The sequence below is a fragment of the Ambystoma mexicanum genome, chromosome 1p (genome assembly GCF_040938575.1).
Source record: "Ambystoma mexicanum isolate Mex_15411 chromosome 1p, UKY_AmexF1_1, whole genome shotgun sequence".
Taxonomy (NCBI): Eukaryota; Metazoa; Chordata; class Amphibia; order Caudata; family Ambystomatidae; genus Ambystoma; species Ambystoma mexicanum.
In genome coordinates this window covers 117,302,864-117,323,135 of record NC_090921.1, presented here as the reverse complement: position 1 = coordinate 117,323,135, position 20,272 = coordinate 117,302,864, and the positions used below count along the sequence as shown (strand labels likewise).

The 20,272-nt window shown below is 46.1% G+C and overlaps 1 protein-coding gene across 5 annotated transcripts in view; it reads left to right on the top strand.

The window, feature by feature from the left end:
* The window catches only part of LOC138566887 (phospholipid scramblase 3-like), a 300,635-nt gene that overhangs the window by 66,284 nt on the left and 214,079 nt on the right, over positions 1-20,272 (top strand). For 3 of the 5 annotated variants that reach the window (XM_069644623.1, XM_069644616.1, XM_069644643.1), the window contains one exon: positions 3,134-3,260. The exons of the other annotated variants lie outside the window; for them this stretch is intronic. In XM_069644623.1, the coding sequence (XP_069500724.1) occupies positions 3,248-3,260 (13 nt within the window). In that variant the 5' untranslated portion in view covers positions 3,134-3,247. The remainder of the gene's footprint in view (positions 1-3,133; positions 3,261-20,272) is intronic. 5 annotated transcript variants of the gene reach the window in all.

Genomic DNA, 20,272 nt, shown 5'->3' with positions numbered 1-20,272 from the left:
ACCAAAAATACGCTGAAATGCAACTTTGTAATTAAGGCATGGCACATTACCGGCAAGGGAAATGACACTGCTGACGCACTGTCTCGTTTTCAGTTTCACACTTTCAGAGTATTAAACCCCTGGGCGGAGGCGCAGAAGACTGCAGTACCAAGAGAAGTGGGCAATCATGGAGTGAAACAAATTTCTGCACAGCCTCCCAGAAAGAAAGGAGGTCCAAGGCAAAATCCTGCACATGAGCGCACCTAAGGCACGGGTGCTGCAGGCAAAAAATCACATCATCGAACACCAACAGGTGATCCCGCAGGCATTCTGGAGGAGCTGGCAAAAAATACATTGGCCCAAAAAACAGCAAAACTGTACAGCAAATGGCTCAAGGAATTTGGGAGAGAACTAATCGGAGAAATACAGGCAAACCATGTGAATGATTTTATGGAATGGGCCTTCAGGCAGAACAAGAATAAGGCATGAGCATCTTCCCATTTGGCGGCAGAGGCTTACTATAGTAAATTGGCAGGGGGTATGGACCTCACACCCAGCGCACTGACACGATATGCCTTGAAAGGTTGAGCAAAACTAGAAGGGTCAAAAAAGGACACTAAGCGCCCCCTAAACTTTGGGAAATTAAAAGACGTAATAGATATCCTGCACAAGGAATGCAACGATACTTATGAAACAGCTTTATTTGGGGCGGTTTTCACATTAAACTATTTCGGGGCTTTTAGGATTGGTGAAATGGCATTAAAAAATACACTTTCTGAGGAGGGTCTAGCGGAGTCGGACATTAATTTGGGGAAAGAATGCATGGCTATTAAACTTAGCAGATCCAAAATGGATCAACGAGGAAGGGGAGAATTATTAACCTCAATTGCATGGATGACACAAAATACTGCCCCATTTGCAACTCCAGAGCTTTTCTTTGCAAACGCTCAGGGGCGGGGGGCCAACTCTTCAGACATAAAAATGGCACAATCCTCAGCAGGTTCCAGCTAAGGACAGTAATGAAAAAGGTGATAAGGGTGGTGGGGTGGGACCTGGCAGAATTTGGGTCACACTCCTTCAGGATTGGGGCAGCAACCTCAGCCTGGATGGGAGGCATAGAGGAGAAAGCTATAAAAGGAATTGAGGGTTGGAAATATGGCGTGTATAAAAAATACATTAGGAAAACAGATCCCCCCCCACCCTTTTTTCATGCCACAGGGAGACCTCCATTTAAAGCAGCTTGGATTGTGGGCCACTCCTTTGTGGCGAGAGCAATGAGATGGCTGGAGGACATCTACACGACAATCTAGCTGACCTATTGGGGTCAGCGCCCCAACTCCTGATTTCCTGATAATACACCTTGGGGGTAATGATCCGACACAGTGGGTAGAAAGTCACTTTTGACAGGAATATACACCTCGCTCGAGGATTGCACAATGCTGGAAACAGGCCGAGGTCATGATGTCTGAAATCCTGCCCAGACAACCTTGGCAAGGAGCAGAATCTAATAAAGTTCAACAAGGCATTAGGGAATGTTTGCACATACACAGGCCTCAAGTTCATCAAACACGGGTCCATTACATTAAATAACAATGAATTACTCCTCAACGACAGGGTACATCTGTCTATAGAAGGAATGGAGATTTTTACAAGTAATATTTTTGGGACTTTGGCTCAAAGGGGGTGTACATGGGGCACATTTTGTGGGTGCCTGAGGAGCTGTATACCCCTTCATGGTGGCGGCAGAGATCAGCCTTGAGTTGGCCCTACATTGGAGCACGGTCTCTGCTCACCTGATCCCATGTTCCCCAGATTGTTTATATCATTTCTGTTTTTTTGGTTGATTTTTTTTATTTTTTATAGCTTATTGTCTAATAAATCTTGTGGCCGAATTTTCGACCTTACCTGTCATGGGTCGCTTTATTATTGTACATGATGACCAGTTAGGAGGGTGGGGTGGACCGGAATAATGTGGGTCGTTCCTTTTTATCTGACACACATGCACAGCTTCCCCGCACTATAACACTTCTATGCTTTTTCCCCATGGGCCCCAGAGTTAGAAGACCCAAAGACATAAGGTGGGAGGAGGGCATGTAGGAAGGGAGATTCCCAGTCCCCACAAGGGAATGGGCAACACCAGAAGGCGCATTTCCTTTGCCACCTAGGTGTGCGGGAGGTGCTTGGGAGGGGAAAGACAAAGGCAATCTAGACTACTGGGCGCCTGGGTCTGGCAAAAGGTGGCTGTGGCCACTAACACACACCTGTTAAACAGGTGGACCCTGCCCCTGACAGCAAGGTCTAACCCCCCCCCTTCCCATCCGGACGGATGGGAGGACACCTTTCCTTTATAGTAGAAGAAGTGCTTCCTGCCCTCAGGCCGTATATGGCCTTTATCTAGGGCAGGCGGGACAGCCCTCCTTCAGACCATCTTCCCTAGTTGCACGGTGTACGGCTCCAGTGTGAACAAGCGCACGGGTACACAACAAAAACAGCCCAAATCGCCTCGCAAAGAGGCAAAAGTAAAAGGGTCCAAAAGTCTTGAAGAAGGGCTGAAAATGCGACACGGAGCTAACGCCTCGTCAAGAGGCAATGCAAAAGAAAGTTGAATGAACTTGTACGGTAATAAGTGGTAAAGATAAAGTGTGACACGGCTCTATGAAAGTCGTGAGCTTTGTTTGGAAAGGCAGCAGGGATCAGCCTCGAGTTGGCCCTACATTGGAGCAGGATCACCGTTCACCTGATCCCATGTTCCCCAACTTGTTTATATAATTTCTGTATTTTTTATTTGGTTGGTATAAAGCTTGCGGCCGAATTTACCACCTTACCTGTCGTGGGTCTCTTTGTTATTGTAGATGATGACCAGTTAGGAGGGTGGGGCGGAATGGAAAAATGTGGGTCGTTCCTTTCCATGTGACACTGTGACACACCTGCACAGCTACCCCGCACTATGACACTTCCAGGCTTATAACGCAATCTCCTGGCAATGTGAGCCTGTTCTGTGGACATGCTTCCGGCAACGCGTATCCGTGAGTCAGGTGTCCGTCCACAGCGCTTGCCACATACTCCCGCCTCCTCCTTGGAAAGTTGCCTTTGCTGTCCTGTTATTCAGGCGTCATACACTTCCTGCTCCTCTCTCTCCTTTTACACTGTTCAGGTTTTTCTGCCGACCACCTGACCCTTCTGGAGAAGAAGGCGTTGTGTTCACCGCTGCCACCCACTCGATAAAGCGCGCCTGGGCGAGCGCAGAGGCGGCGAGGGACACGGCGAGATGGCGGCCCCAGGTGAGCCTGGCACCAGGGGCAGGGGTACCCCGCCTTGGGGGGCGGGAGGGGGAGTCACGCTTTCAGAACAAAGAGCTGGGTCCTATACACAGTGTGCACCATGCGCTGAACTGTCTGAATGCCTGTAAATGAAACGTGGTGCTATTACTCACTATAGTAGCAGTAGTAGTACACATTGTGTTAACTACCCTAGCGTGCCAGCCAGGCAGAGTCTGGTTTTGAACCTGTGCCCACTAGCTTACACGCATTGGTCACGAAGCTGATGGTAAGCCCAACACTTACCCCTGTTTTGGATCCCTGGGCCGTAGCACAGGCAATGCACACAGTAACGATGTATCGGTTCCTACGGAGAGGGAAACACCGTTGCCCAAGGCCGACCCGCACCTCACACACTGGGCCGATATAGATTGCCTTTCCCTCTTTTGTCTTACATTGGCATGCCTGGCCATGGCACAGTCACTGCATACAGTAACCATGTGCCGGTTCCTGTGGAGAGAATATCACCATTGCCCACCCCTCACAGACTTGGCCATTATAGAAGAACATGTACTCTCTATATAGTGTGAAACATTGTGATACACGGCACAGGCGATGCATACAATAATGACGTGCCTGTTCCCTGAGGAGAGAGAACCACAATTGACCAATCCTTATTCACTTGTCGAACACACACCTTCCATGTGCTTCAGAGTTTTGTTTACAGTGCTAAAGAATGCTGCATTGTAAAAATGACTCAGGTTCAAAGTCCTTCAGGGTGTGACCATGTCTCGCACTTGTACAACCTCCGCACCTTCTCTCATACTATGCACCAGTCCCAGCTCCTCTGCCCACCAGTGTCCCCTTCTCACAATGTCCACCAAAGCGGACTCATCACACGACTTACCAATAGCATCTCGGCTCACTGTACACAGCTACAAGATCCCCACATTGCCCGCCGATGCCAGCTGCTTACACATCCCGCCAATGTTAGCAGAGCTCACTTTTCACCAGTACCAGCTCCTCATCCTCCCTCTGCCAGTGCCAGCTTCACACTGCCTAGCAATCGAAGCAACAAAGTGCCAGATCCTCACACTTCTCATCAGTTGCAGCTCCACACAATGCCCATCAGTGCCATTTCTGCCCACCAGTACTAGCTCTTAATATTGCCCAATAGCGTCATCTACCCACATACCAACTTCACAGACAGTCCACCAATGCCTGATCCTCACTTTGCTCATCACCACTAACTTCTCACATTGCCCACGAGGGTCAACTTCCTACACTTGTGTTAGGAAACCGGGCAATCTTCGGACACTGTGCTATGGGGGCAAAAAGAGGGCCCAGTCTGTACTTGGTAATGTATTACCTGATGACGGGGGGAAGTAAGAAAGCGGGGACATTATAACTGAAAGATAAACTTGAATTGGAAATGTAGAGCCATTAATTGTAAAGAAATATAAAGTGGTCGTGTATAGCACAAATTGGTGGCCTCCTGGTGCCTGGCCCTGCAAGTGAATAGATGGGCGGGGCAAGATGGTAAACCTGAGTGTTGATGATGAGTGCAGACTGGAAGAACCCGCTCTCTGTATTCTGGTATGCTTCTAGTTGAGTTGTGGCAGGGGTACTTGGGGATGTGTGTATCCAGAAGGGACCACCAGGTGTAGGTATCCCGCTTTGTTTCCTACTACAGAGGTCTTCCCTGAGAGCAAGTGTGCGAAGAGGTGTGTCTGGTATGTAGTCTGTGCTGGGAGGTAAGTGCACAGTTTGTGAGTGATGAGCATAGTATACGTGGACTGTAGAATGGTGAGCAGGTTCGGGATTGGGTGGGCAGGTGCAAGAGTCAAAAGGGCAAGAGTGAAAAGTCATGGGGTCGAGACACTCAAAAATAGCGGTTCTGAGTATTGAGGGTGAAAGGTAGGTGGTTGGAGAGCACAGTAAAGTGCAGACGAAAGTTTAAAAAAAAATGCATTTTGGGACAAGCTGAAATCATGTGATAATGCTCAAATGCCACAGGACTACACACAAGACAAAAATAGTCCAGATCATGAAGCTTGAAAGGCTGCCCTGGTCGCTACTTGTGTTTGCTCCTGTAGCAGGTGGCAAATCCCTGGGTCGCCGAGACCTTATGGAGAGGAGGTTTTCTGCCCAGCATGAATCCTGCTGCTGAGCAGTGTTTTTTTGCTTCTGACCGCAGGTTCTCTACCCGTGAGCAACGCCCAGAGGATACCTGATTAGGGTTGGCGGGCAGAGTGTAATACAGCAGAGGTGAAGCAAAACAGAAGAGGGGATGGCTGGAAAGTTTAGAAAGAACCTTAACCAATCTGGCATTGCTCTGGCCAACCCCCAGATAGTCATTCTTCACCTACCAAACGTTTACAAATTTGGAAAGCCAAGATCAGTCGAGGTGGCCAGATCTGGGCTTTGATTTGAAGGGTGTCTATTCGGTTCAGCAACTTACCTGGAAATGCAGCTTTCCATAGGCGGGGTTTGCTGGCATCACTAGCATCAAGAGGCCACCCAAATGTCTGGTGTAATGCTAGATTAGACCTAGCCACATTACATCAGTGGGCAGGATAGCAACACCTTGCAGAAGCAGGTAGAGGAGGTATTGGGCAAGCCTGTGGCTTTTGGAAATCTGAATGCAGGGCATTGACAAGTAAGCAACCAAGACCCAGGTACAGTCAAATGTGTCTGTGGATGGTACTCTGCTACACCAGGGGAAGTCAATGATGTGGTCCTTTAAGGCAGTGGCAGGCATACACGCGTTATCTGCATGACTCTGCAGCCCCTGGGCTGGTTGCCAATCAGAATGACTGGCAGATGGGGAATTCTTCAAGTGGAGAAACATATATATATTCCTGAATTTGCCCACGCAAAGTGAGTCCGGACCATTGAAGGTGTTTCATAGGGGTTCTCCCTGTGAACTTTTTTTAAAATAATGAGTTGTAATGTTCCATACAATTTATAATCCGATCTGAAGCTCTCCAGTAAATGCCAGTTCACCAATGAATGGGTGCCCAGTAATGGGCGGGTAAAATCCTGGCGCATGAAATTCTTCTCAAAGCTTGAGATCGGGCCTGGGAGATTTTGAAGTAACCATTATCAATGGTATTGCAACCACCAGACCATTGTTATAAAGCCAGCCATGCCACTGCAAGCATCCTCAGACATGTTTTGGACTTGTTGGATGAGTAGTTTGGGTCTCTGCGCTCAGCAGGCATGAGTCCCAATCTGGGCATACCTGTCCCACTTGGGGAGACTAAGCAAAACGAAAGAGGTGATGGCTGGAAGGTTTAGAACTAATCTTAACCTCTGGCATTACTCTGGGAAACTCTCCAGACCATCGTCCTTCGCCTGCCAAGCCCCTACAAAAGGGGAAAGACCAAATGCAAATCAGGCTTGTACCCACGCCAAAAAGGGCAGTTCAGGCAGAACTGCTGGGTCGCATACCATTATGTACAAGACCACAAGCCGCCCCAGACATGTTTCAGCCTTATTGGGCATTGCCAGCGAGGAGTGGCTATGGGCTCTATGCACAACAGGCTCGGGAACCACGCATGGGCATACCCGTCCCAAACTTAAAGGTTGATGGCTGGAAGATTGCAATCTCTGGCGTTGCACTGGGAACCCCTCTAGACAAATGTTAATCAGGATTCGTCCCACCCCAATAGGGGTAGCCCAGCCTGAACAAGATCCGTTATAGATAAACCATCATTTATAACACAATTTCACATAAAAGACAAACATTTTTTGATATCCCTGGATAATTAAATATTGATTTAAATATAGCAATTAATATTTAAGATGCTGTCTGACCCACACCTGTTAAGATGAGTGTTAGCCAAGATTGTATGCACTACTATAAGCCTGACCTCCTGGAAATAGGGACCCAACCTTTGGTATAAGTCTGAACTACACAGGTTGGTAGAGTGGCTGAGCAGCCATGCTTATCTCAAGAAAGGGGTCAGTGTGAGCAGTAGGGCAGTTAGACAGATATTCACAGTGACAAGTATCCAAATAAACTCTTACGCACAAGGTTTCTTGATAAAAAATAATTAATTTATTTCACAGTCAGTTGTATAAACCCTTTTCAGAAGGGAGTAATATATATAACACTTATAATGCACATCAAAACACCCTCAGATGATACTCATTGGGGAATGGCGCACAAACACTTACTACACCCTCAGGTGACTTAAATAGCTAGGACACTGTGGACATTGCTTTTTCACTGGTACATTTAGAGCAATACTGAGTTTGGTGTAAAATATAGCAGAGAGGAATGAAACAAAGGTTAACAAATAATTCACAAACTGGTAAGTACTTTTGAAACCTTCCAATGAACAGTAAAATTAACCCTGTCCTGGGTGAAAAGCCAAAGCACAAAGTCGGAGGTAAAGAAGAGTCACTCTTGGAGCCAGGGCAGCCAATGGTAATTGCACAATGTCTAGGAGAGCTGAAGATCTTCTTTGCAGGTAGGTAAAAAGTCCTTCCCAATGTTTTTAGAAAAGTTTGTAGAAGATAGAACACTTGAAGGGCCACAAGCTGGGATGCTTGTGAGGAGCAAAGCTATAGCAACTCTGCAAGATAACCAAGACAGGTCCAATTGAGAGCAAGCAAGACTACACAACAAGAGGTAAGCTCTCTTAGGCTTTACCATACCCCTTGTTAGAAGAACTTGTTCCAGCTGGCTCCTATTCCTGTACAGCTCTGCAGACCCTGTTGTTCCTGAGCCTCAGTCTTGGGGACAAAAGGGAGGACCGCTGGGGACCCCTGCTCTGCACTGGGAAGGTCAATGGCAGTAATGGGCAAACTTCGATTCAGCAGTTCTTCAGTGTATCAGCTCCTCACGTCTGACAGCAAATAGCAGCATCGCAGTTCTCGGATACCACTCTGGACTTTCCTCGCATCTAGGATCCAGCACTCTGTGAGGTTGTTCAGGCTTGGTCAGTCCAGCTTCAGGGAAGTCTGGAGGATCTTCCTGGTGCTCGGGTCCGACTTAAAAGTAACGCACAAAATCTGGTGTTCCTGTCCCTGGCACTTCGGTTCCAGCAGCAGCAGTGGAAGTACAGCCATCTCTAAGAGGATGTCTAGAAAGGCTTACTTTGGAGTTGATTGGTCCCACTAACTCAAGGGGAGAAGTCGTCGTTGCAGGGCTTCTCTAGTCGAGGTGAATTCGGAGCTCACCGGGCAAACCAGCGGTCCAGGAGTTGCAGCAGGCGTCTTTTACAAGTTCTTTGGATTCCTTCGTCCAGTGGTTGACTCTGCCTTCCAAGCCAAAAAGCTTGGCCTTTTATGCAGGTTTCTCCCATTCATTCCAGCCTAGCTGTGAATCACACAGCAGGGTGGCTGTCCTTGCCGGAAAGCCAGCCGGCCAAACACCTTTGGGTGCCTTCCTGTAACCAAGGGTATTAAGCACACAGAGTTTCGGGCACCTCCCTCACTTCCTGCCCCTGTCAGACATACTGGAGCCAGAGGCGGGCTTCACTCATGAATCCCACCAAAGATAAAATGGGCAAAGAGAGGGCACCTAGTTTGGCGCGCAAGTAAATCTCAAGAAGAACCTTTCCAACAAGAAATGGAGAAAAAGAAGACCGGGGCCATTTTGACAAAATGGGCACATGTGGGTGCTTTACTGCAGCTGTGAACGCAGCCCGCGGTAAAAACACACAATGGTAGCAAAAAGTAATCCACTCCCACCAGCCATTAATTGTAGAAAGGGTAACATAAAAATGTTACTTGAGAAACTAGGCAAAGGGGATACTAAGTAACCCCTCCAGCACCCTATGGTAAGATAGTGTGTGCTGGGTCTAGAAAGTTACAAAATGTAGGTAGTCAATTTTACTTTACTGCTCTTGGAAACAGTAGTTTCACCAAGAGAAGGTATTTAAACCTGTGGGAAATCTAAGACTTCCCTGTGCCACTGCACTGAAGGTGCTTTGTGTCACAATGTAAAGATGATGTCTATGGAGTTTGTAAGACTCCAAAGTTAAAAGAAATCATAATAAAATACACGAGAGGTTGAAAAAAAGGCCTCACTCTCTCCAGGTTAGAAATTAAAAGTCCTAAAGTCCAGCAAAAGAGCTGGGAGTCTCTAAGGTAGAAGGGAATTAGCACATTTCTGAGAATTCTCCCTAACAATGACATCTGAAAGATTCAAAAAGTTTATTTTCAACTATTTTATAGTGGTATGAAAAGTATGTTTATATTCCTCAAAGTTTTAAGGAAATACTTTCCGATCTATTTACAGAAAAGATGTTTGTGCAGCTGACATCCAGCCGCTTGTAACATTACAGAATTCTCATTACTGTCCAGAGGTAATTCAGTCGGATAGACTAAGGGAGGCATCATTTCACCTCTGGACATAAGTGAAGAAAGACTCATTATCCGCTACGATAATTACCTCTCCTGCCTGAGGTCCATATGGCTATTGGCACATAGTGCTAGTAGCAATACAGGTTTTGGAGTTGTGGTGGTGAAGTAAAACGGGCTCATTTAATGATGATTACATAAAACATGTTCGTAAATTTAACGTGGTTCAATTTTGCATTTTATGATTGATTGTATAATTTAAAATTAATCTATAATAATGAATATGGCAGGATTGATTTAATATTTTATTTTTGTACTGTAAATAGATATTTGAAGTATTTTAATGGTAAGCTGGCATTCGGCACATTGTTATAGAGAACGCTTATTCTCTACAGATATGATAACATGTTCCATGTTTGAGCTTTCACTGTGTGTATTGTGTTTTATTTAGGTTGGAATGTCCTATTGAAAGACATTTGGTGGAAAATTGCATTTCTGTTTCTTGAATGTAGAGAAGTACTTTCTGTTGTTCACTGGCTCCTTCTGAAATCAGAATATCGGTTATGCATTCCATACCTGTAGATATTGACTGCATTCTGAACATTCAGATTTGCTGAGAGGAGTTTAATAAGGACTTACATGTGGTAATTTATTTTAGGAGCAATTTATTACAATTTTGTGTGATGCCTATTAATGAAAGATGGGATACGAGCTTAGAGATCAGGTGGGGTGCGTTCAAAACTACCCTGAGAGGGGAATTAATCGCTGTGCAAGCGGAGAGAAATAGATTACTGAGGGGACTAGAGGCACAGTTGGAAGGTGAAGTTGAGGCCGCCAGAGTGCGTATGGAGGAGAACCCCAGTAGAAAGGTGTACAAGGAGTATAGGGCAGCAGAGGGCCAGTTGAGAATTCTAAGGACCAAAAAGGCCAAAGCGGTTATGCTTAGGGTTAGTCAAAGATTCCATGCGAAGGCCAATAAGGCGACTCACTCCTGGCGCGTCTACTGAGGGGGAACAGGGAACAGAATGTTATTGTGGCCATGAGGGATAAGGGGGGGGGGGGGGACTCACTCGGACAGAAGAGATTAAGGGGAGGTTAGCGGAGTTTTATGAAGAACTATACTCTTTGCAGAATCCGGCACTGGGACCACAGAGGGGATTTCCTTGGGGCCCTTCCCCTTCCGCGGCTGTCCGGGATGAGAGGAGAGAGTTAGGCCGAGACATCACGGAAGATGAGGTGAGAGCAACTATTGCGGCTCTTCCCCGTGGTAAAGCCCCGGGCCCAGATGGCTACCCTGCGTCGTTTTATAAACTCTACTCCCATCTGTTAGTTCCACACCTAACACAACTATTCAATTCATTTGGGTCCAGAGGCGGTATAACCCCATCTATTGAGGAAGCAAAAATAACACTCATACACAAGGCAGGTAAGGATCCTGAAGAGTGTACATCGTATCGGCCCATTGTCCTCATAAACACAGAGGCGAAAATATACCCTAAAATATTGGCCAGGCGGTTGGAAAAGTACTTACCTTCGCTGATCCACCAGGACCAGACCGGGTTTGTGGCTGGGAGACAGACTGCTGATAACATCAGACGGGTGGCCCACATTGTCGAGAAAACACAGAAGACGACCACTCCGGCGATCCTCTTAGCGCTCGACGCTGAAAAAGCGCTTGATCATGTGGAGTGGTTGTTCCTGTTCCTAGTCATGGAAACAATGGGTCTCGGGTCGGAATTCATCAACATGGTTGCAGCAAACTATAAAAACCCCAGCTCACAGATCCTAGTTAATGGGGGAAGTATCACAACCAATTAGGCTTCGGCGGGGAACGAAGCAGGGGTATCCCTTGTCCCGCCTGCTCTATGCTATATATCTAGAACCCCTGTTAATACCCATAAGGGAGACGGACAGGATCCAGGGCGTATCATTTGGGGGATACCAGCACAAGGTTGCGGCATTCGCGGATGATATGTTACTCATGTTGACGCAGCCGAAGGGGTCCATCAGGGCATGCATAGAAGTGCTGACTAAATTTGGGGAGGTGTCGGGGTTGCGGGTCAGTTGGCAGAAGTCTGAACTGATGAATCTATCCCTTGGGGAGAACGAGGCAAAAGAATTGAAGGCACTCTCCCCGTTCAAATGGAGCCCGGGCCGGTTACGATACTTGGGGGGTAAGGGGGATCCAGGTAAACCCCTTCCCTGGGCGGCTGGTATGGTGCAAATTATCCCCACATGTTAAAGGCAATTAAAAAGGATTTGACTAGGTGGCGCGCCCTTAGGGTTTCGTGGCTAGGGAGGGGGGCAGTACTTAAAATGGTGATCCTTCCCCGCATACTATATCTGTTTCAGGCGATCCCGCTGTCCATTCCCGCGGGCTTCTTTAAGGAACTGGACTGTGTGGTCAAAGAATTTATCTGGGAGGGCAAGAGGCCGCGTGTGTCTTGGCCTCTTCTCACAGCGTCCGAAGGGCGTGGGGGTATGTGTCTACCGGACTTTAGGCGATATCATGAGGCTGCACTTCTCCGGGTGATTAGGGAATGGTTTGCTATGAAAAGCTTTGGGTACAAATGGACAGAGCAGTCACCCGACATCACCTGGGTGAAGTACTATGGCTTCCTCAGAGACTGAGACCGCCTCATATATACTTGAGTGATATTACGAAGGGGATGGTAGCCACCTGGGACAGGGCAGTGGAGAGGTGAGGGATCTCATCCTTTCTGTCCCCGTTCACGCCGATCTCCAATAATGGGGCCTTCTCGCCGGGGCTGGAGAGAGGAGCGTTCCGAATATGGGAGGGAGGAGGATGCAGGACACTGAGGGATATGTTTCACAACCAAACAGTGAAGCCCTTCAAGGAATGTAAGCTGCAATTTGGAGTTGGTCAGGGGGAAAGGCTCAGATACTTTCAAATTAGACACTGGGTTATGTCAGCGGAGGTTAGGCGGGCAGCTACGAGCGATCTAACTCAATTCGAACGGTTCCTCCTGACCAATGATGGTTTTAGGGGTCCAATATCGGATCTATATAAACTTTTAGAGAGCATGGCCCGAAGGTCACCTGCCCGTACATGAGGGGATGGGAGCAGCGAGTGGGGGCGGAAATGGAAAGGGAGGATTGGGAGGGGCTATGGAGGTTAATCCCAAAAGTGGCCAAGGCGTCCCAACTACAGGAAGCATGGTATAAGTATATCTATGGATGGCACTACACCCCGGCCCGGCTGCATGCAATGTACCCAACGACTTCAGGTGCCTGCTGGAGGTGCTGCGGGGAGGTGGGCACAGCTATTCATACATGGTGGGACTGCCCGCCTATTAGGTGCCCAATCTTCAGCCCTAGGGCTGGGGGGTAGCCAGGACCATCAGGAGATTTTGCTGGGGAAGAGAGTAACGGGAGGGAAAGAGAGGAGACAGGGGAGCCCCAAGTCGAAAGTGGTCTTTACCTTAGCGGCAATGGGGCTAATCGCTCAAAAATGGAAGAGCCCAATGATTGCCACGGAGCAGGACTGGCTTAGGAAAGTGTGGGACATTGTTTCATTGGAATGGGCCACATAGGCGGCGGAGGGGAAATTGGAAAGGTTTGCTGCCGATTGGGGTGAGACACTGGATTATCTACAGGGGGAGTTCAGGGAGCAATGGTGCCCCCAAAGACAAAAGCTGCTGGACATCCATTGTTGAGGAGTTGGCAGGGGGTTTTCAGAACTAAAGGTCTTATTTACGCTACAACCGGGGTTAGAGGGGGGAGGAGGGAGGGAAATGATGTTGTTTTTCGAATTTGATCTGTTTTACATGCTGTAATCAATAAAAAGATGTTTAAAAAAAAATGAAAGATGGGGTGCAATTCACTTTTTTCTTACTTTAAAATCAATTGTATTTTAGTTAATAAAATTGTGAATTACAATATTTGTTGACCCCACATGTTCATATCAAATATGTCTTTCTCCATGCCTATGAGATAAAGATATTTATGCCCCGGTCAATCAAGCAAATGCCAACATCTTCAATGGGTCCATCTTTTATACCCTTATCTCCTCGTGGCCTACATAGTTGCCGCAGTCTCCTGGTCTGACGTGCGCTAAGGTGGCCATTACATAGCACCAGGGGTGCTTGCTGTACAACCTCTAGCCTGTAATTTGGAATGTTTCAGCTGCCGTAGATGAATGACTTCTAGAGAGATTTTGTAATTTAGGCATAATCATATTTAAACCTACTTAGCCACCATTTTACAACAAAAATTCTCACCTGACAACATTCTAACAGTTCAGAAATGTTTGTCCCTCAAGGACGTCCTTATTTCTGGTTGGATTAGTAGTAGAGCAGTGGGCAGGGTACGATTGCTCTGCTTTTGTATTGATGCAAGCAGCTAGGAAGCAAGTGGGCTCTCTGTGTGCAGCGCAAGGGGAGTGTTTTTGTCATGCTGTCCAGTGGAACCTGGCCGTTGGCTTCCCTGAGGTGGACAAGCAAGTTATATGTTGGAGGCATTGATCCGGGGGTTCTTCCATGCTGTATCTAAGAGTCCAGTGGATTTGGCATGGTCCATTGGTACATGTCTTTTGCATCTGGTGTGGCTTTGTGTGGTAGTATAGAAGGGTCTGTGTGCTCAGGATATGGGCTTTGAGGGGGTAGCAGATTTTCTGTTTGGCATAGAAGGTTTGAGTCTTAGGGTGGTTCGGAAAGATGTGGAGTTGGTATGGATGGGAGGCTCTAAGGTTCATAGGTGGTCAGTATTGGCTTAAGGCACGGCGGTATCTGAGGGTGTCTTACAGTTATCAGAGTCCATTGAATGGACTATTGGTTTGCTGATATTGCCATGTGCAACTCTAGTAACATTGTATCTGCGGCACAGCCCGATGGTTGATTGATCAGCCTTACAAACCGTTCCATGTCTGCCAGAACCTCTATAAGCCTGCTCTTTAGTTTCTTGAATAATTTCATCAGCATCCAGAAGTGCAGCTTCATCTGTGGGTCCATGAAGCACTGCATCAGGGCTAGAGTGTTCGGACAGTGATACCAACATGACGTTTATAAGTTCATGTTAGGAGATATCGGGTCCCAAGGTCAGACCTCAAAATTTAGCCATTGGCTAGTTGGCTAGTGATAAGTGACTCTTGGCAGTAAAATTTAGTGTGCTATGTCAATGTGTAGAATGGAGGAGGCAAGTGACTTTTTGTGCTTGGTTAGTAACTTGGATTTTTCTGGCCTACAAAGGTTATCTTCATCAAAAAATTACAATATCCATTGTGATACTTCCACAAGTGAGAATATTCACAAGAAATTGATGCCTCCACCTCCAGAAAGTATAAACAGGTATATGGCAGCATGCAGCACTGTACTAATTAAAATACCTTTCAATATTAACTAACATTTGTTTTAATATAATAAAACACAATTGCATGTATTAATTAATAAAACCGTTTTTTAATACTTTTGAGCTTTTCACCAGTATAGAACATGGCATAGGGGAGAGGGTGGTGAAAATTACTTGCGTCACTCTAGACAGAATTGTGAATATTAGCCTGTGTCACATCTAGACAGAATTGCGATTGTTGGCCTGTGTCTCATCTAGACAGGAGTATGAATGTTACCTTGCATCACATCTAGAAAGAAATGTGAACATCTAGCTTGCAGCACACCTAGATAGTAATGGCTACAACCAACCCCACTAATAAAAAACTCATCCCGCTGCATACACCTCTCAAACTCTGAACTAACCACAACAATATCTTCAAACCGCACGCACATCACTACACCGCAACAATGAAACAAAGCACACATAGCCTCGGACAACAACACACAAAGGCTACCTACTAAAAATACACCTAAGCTCAGCAAATGGTAAAAACCGAACTGAAGCTGCCAACAGCAAATCACAGCTCTCTTGCGCTTTCCCCCACTATGTCCTACTAACTTACCCTACCAACTTGCCTTTCAGAGAGCTAGAGGACAACTCTGGTGGTGATAGTGCACATTATAAATATACTTTAACATTGCCATGATGACTATTCTGACAGATGATATTAGCATCATACCAAGTGTGCACTGCATGCTCAGAAGGAGTTCACATTTTAATAACTATTCATTGGTCGTCATTCTTTTTGTTTGTTAACATACTTCTATTTTATGGCAGTTCGTGTGACATTGATGGATATGGAACCATACCACATTGACCCTGTGTTAGTATCCAAACAACAACTGGCAAAAGTTCTACTTTTGGTATACCTGGAGTATCACAGTACTTTTTCATTACAAATAATTCTGTTCATTTCAATAACAATATATAAAACAGATGATCAAAGCTCCACTTTAACCCATCCAAGTCTTCAGCTTAATCCATTCAGGAGCATTTATTTCTGAAATTAATCATTTCTTTCAGAAGTTGAGTTCCCAAATGTGAAAGAAACAAAACTGACCCCCTGCTATTCCACCGAATGGGAGTTAGAGAACCACTAATTAGAGAACCAGTAGAAGGCTCACTGGAGGTTCTAGGAATAGTCGGTAGGGCTCCGTTCCACCTCTTCCTCGTCCCAGTACTTGTCCATTGTGTTCGTTCTGTGCAGTCTTTGCTCTTCTTTGTTTCAGTATTAACCAAGGATGTTTCTCTTGGGTAGTCCGTACTCTTCCTCGTCCGGGTGGAAGTTAAGTACTGGGTTTGCAGAGACACGTGGTTGTCTGTGGTATGGAGGGGAGGTGTGTGGAATGAGGGCTTAGGTCTATGGCTATATGGAGGGTTGGAATACCATGTTCTCCCTAGATGTCCTCCCTGATCCCCAGAGGGGGAATCTCCTCCCATCAGATCCTCCCGCTGAGTACCACCTCCAGGGGGGACTATCGGGTAGCGGCTTCACCTCCCTGGTCTCACGGGAAGGGGCATACTCTCCTCGGGAAGAAGTGACAATATCTCTGGATTCGTCACACAAACCTTCCTGCTAGCTGTGCAGGAAGTCCTTTGTGCAAGGCAGGATTTAGTCTTACATAGACTTCACTGGATTGGCCCTTTGATAGTTCGTGTGTCTTGTATAAACTTCACTAGTGATCTGCATCAACCTCACTGTATCATGTTGGGACAAACAGCGATTTCTCCATAATGGCTGCTTCAATACTCGCTTGTGCTTCTCTGTGGTCTCCCTCCTTTGTTGGACACCAGCGGTTCTACCTTGCTTTGGGGCAGTAGCCACCCTCCCACTCTTTGATTTTTCATATTTTATATCTAAAGAGCTTTGCCTACCAGGGGAACTTAGCTTGTCCTGCTGATTTTTTAGGAATCTAGGCTATTTGATTTTCTTCTGCGCTGTCAGGAATTCTGATGAAGACGAAGGGTTGAAAGGCTCGGTCACCATCGTGGATCTGTTCCCCACATGGAGTGATGGCATCCCATGGCACTGTGGTGTGATGAGGTCCTGGGGCATGGTGGGTCTTCAACTCTCGCCTCCCAGGGTCAGAATCCCCTTTGAAGCATCCATGAAAAACGAGTCCAATCCAACCATAAAGCAGCGTTTCATTGACTGACTAGCAGAATTTTTTTCATTGGAAATGTGGTCATTCCATCCTCCTTGGCACATCAGCTGAGTTGTGAAGGTGAGGACACAATACCTTCCTACAGGCCAACAACTCCCTCTTATTTGGGAAACCATTGCAATGATGCACAATACCATTCCAGGGAGGAAGTGATTGTAACACAAGATGTTTGAGAAGATTAATTGGCCCGCAGTAGAAAATAACAAGATGCTCAGTGGACTCAAAGGGCTGCTCAACAGAGAAAATGGAGGTAGAAAAGGAACAACTCCATGGGGCTGTCAACCGAGAACATGCAGGCATAGGTCTGGCCAACTGAATAAGCCCAGATGTTCATAATAGAAAGCTGGCCCAGCCAGCGGAGGAGGCTTTGAAGGGTGTAGAACGGAATGCAAGTTCTAGTCGCCATTGGCCGCCTCTATGGGTAAACGGCTTCTGCAGCGTTAACATTCTAAGATTCCATGTGAGCCTTTGAACCCGGGTTTGCCTAGGACAGAAGACGCAAAGTCGAGAGGAGGCCATCGGGAGTCAGTAACATTGGGTTTTGAAAAGGTGATTGTAAAAGTTTGCCTTCAGGTGAAACCCACCTGCCTCTCCCTAATTGTGTGTTTACTTTCAGGTACAGCTAATGACGTCTCTTAGTGTAGGGATGCAGTCTCGCAATCCATCGGCCAGTTATTGAAGATCTGAAACAAAGTGTCAGAAGGAGGGGTCGTTGAGTCCCCGCCCATTTATGGCAGTGGCAAGACCAGCTACATTTCAGCCTTTCAGGATCTATTGAAAGTAAGAAATAATGTGTTATATTTTGCCACTCCTTAGAGCTCGCACCTGGGCTAGCAGGCTGGTTCAACTGAACGCCCAGAAAATGCCCAAGGAAAGTGAACCAGGTTTGATTTGTGAGTCAATGAAATTAACTGGGGTTGTGTGATTTATGGATTTAGGTGCAGCCAGGAAACCTGCTATTATTGATTTTTTTGGTGAGTGTTGCAAAAGATTTGTAAATAATTAATAACATCGGTGCCAGAAATGTTCCACTTGAAACAAGCATATAATTCGATATTGTGAAGGCAATGTCCATTGTTGGTCTGGTCCAGTGAACGGCCTCTATTATGCCAGAAGGAAAGAGGAACAAAGCAAGACTGGTGACAACTCAAGTACAGACTCAGAAATCTTACATGGCAGTTAATGACACTGAATGACACCCGGGCATCCAGTTGCATGGCGTCGAGCTTTAGTCCCGGCCATGACCCACGCAGATCAACAAGACTGTCTGCGTACCCAAGATGTCTCCCCTCATATCTCTCAGTACTATCGTGCCTAAAATACAGCATGGGCAGCATAGAATACAGCATGGGGAGCATAGAATACAGCATGGGGAGCATGGGAAAATACTAACATTTTGATGACGAACTCGGGAACTAAGCTGTATCGTGGAAGAGAGGGCTTGATTTTATTAGCGCAGAACTATATATATGGGCATGGAGTGGTGAAGTGAGTGAGTTGGGCAGAGAATGCAGAGAATGCATTTTCAACTGCTAAATTGTATTGATGGCCAAAACTGGGGTAAATACAATAGTGAATATGATCAGACTAGCACTTTTCTTCTTCTTCTGTAAGATTCTTGATTACCCCACATGCAGGCTTATTATATAGGAAACCATTGGTGCAAGAGACCAATGAGACCAAAGTGGGGAAACCCCCTGATGCACCATTTAGTTATCCCATAACATTGCTTTTTTACATATTCAAACTCGCACTGCATCAGTTTCACCTCGCCTGCTGTCTACCTCATCTTCATGGCTGCTTTTCAACTTTGCAAACAGCGTTTTGTTTTGGGATTGTACAAACATTGCACATTGGTTCACAAAGGGTGTACTGCCCTGTGTCGCTGTAATGTGCTTAACAAGTTGGTGGTAACATTGGAAACATTAAACAACAAAGCTTCAAAACGAATAAACCGATGCAAACGTGAAGCGACGTATTTGCATTATACAAGTAAAAATTGTCATTTCTATTAAATGTGGTGGTTATTTGAGGGATTTTGACAAGATGAAAAACGGAAGTAAATCATAGACAATCTTACTTTAATAATTATTATAATGTGAAAAACATGTATTAGTTCTTCAAAACTATGCTAATATTGAAAAGTATCCCGTTCCTGAGAAAATACAAACCAAACCTCTGGCTGGTTTACAGAAGAAATCGGAGGGGAGACAGAGTGGGGGGACCTGCATGACAGATCAGGCAATATTGGAGTAAAATGCCAGGAGTTGCTGGAAAGTAGAGTGGGAGGTGTGGAGAAGGTAAACCGCGGTATAGGAGAGAGGGATGCAAAGGTGTAGCTAAAAAAACGAAGAGCAGGTCGAGGAGGAGAAGTTGAGAGAGAGAGGCAGAAGAGTGGCTTCATTGATTATTTTTGTTAATAAACAGAGTGTTTCAAATTATCATTATCATTTTTTCAAAAAGCCTTTCATCCTTCTTAGGTCGATACATGAGTATCAACAGAGGTTGGGTGATATTGTATGCATATTTGTTCTATAAAAAAGAGCTTAAGCGATAGTGCTATAAAATAACATATTATCATTTGGCCTTGGACGTCTGCTTGGATTCACAGTAATTTAGTGTACTTAGGAACCATGCTATTCGATGCCACTTCCTGTTTTGTTAAGGGGTGAAAGGTCATGTTTCATCGCTTCCCGGGATGTCACTTTTGGGTGGGGTCAAATGACATCACTTCCGGTGCTGTCATCAGAGGTCAATGGTCGTGAGGCGAGGGGTGGGCCACTTTCTTGAGGCAAGAGGTGGGCCACTTATTTTGGGTGACTGGGCCTATTTCTTGTCTCAGTCCGACCGTGCTAGAGGAGGGACGAACGTATGGGGATATAGTGTGGATTCCCTATTTCCAAAATAAATTTTGAACTAGAAGGTAATAGGGCAAAGTGTGAAACTGAATGGTAAATAAAGTGAAAGGCAATATATTGCAAAGCGTACTACAAAGAAGTCAAGATTCACAAAGTGAAAGGAGCAAAGTCTGTTGGATAAAAGAAAACGCTGAGGAAGTATTCTGAAGGCTACCACAAATTTTTGTTGCTCACAGACACTGCGGGCATCAGGGTTGTCCATTCGTGTCAGGCTGCGGAAATATAAGCATCTGACCTTTTGTGTATCGCCAACGCACGTTTTTCCAGAATATGAGCCGATCTTCAGGGT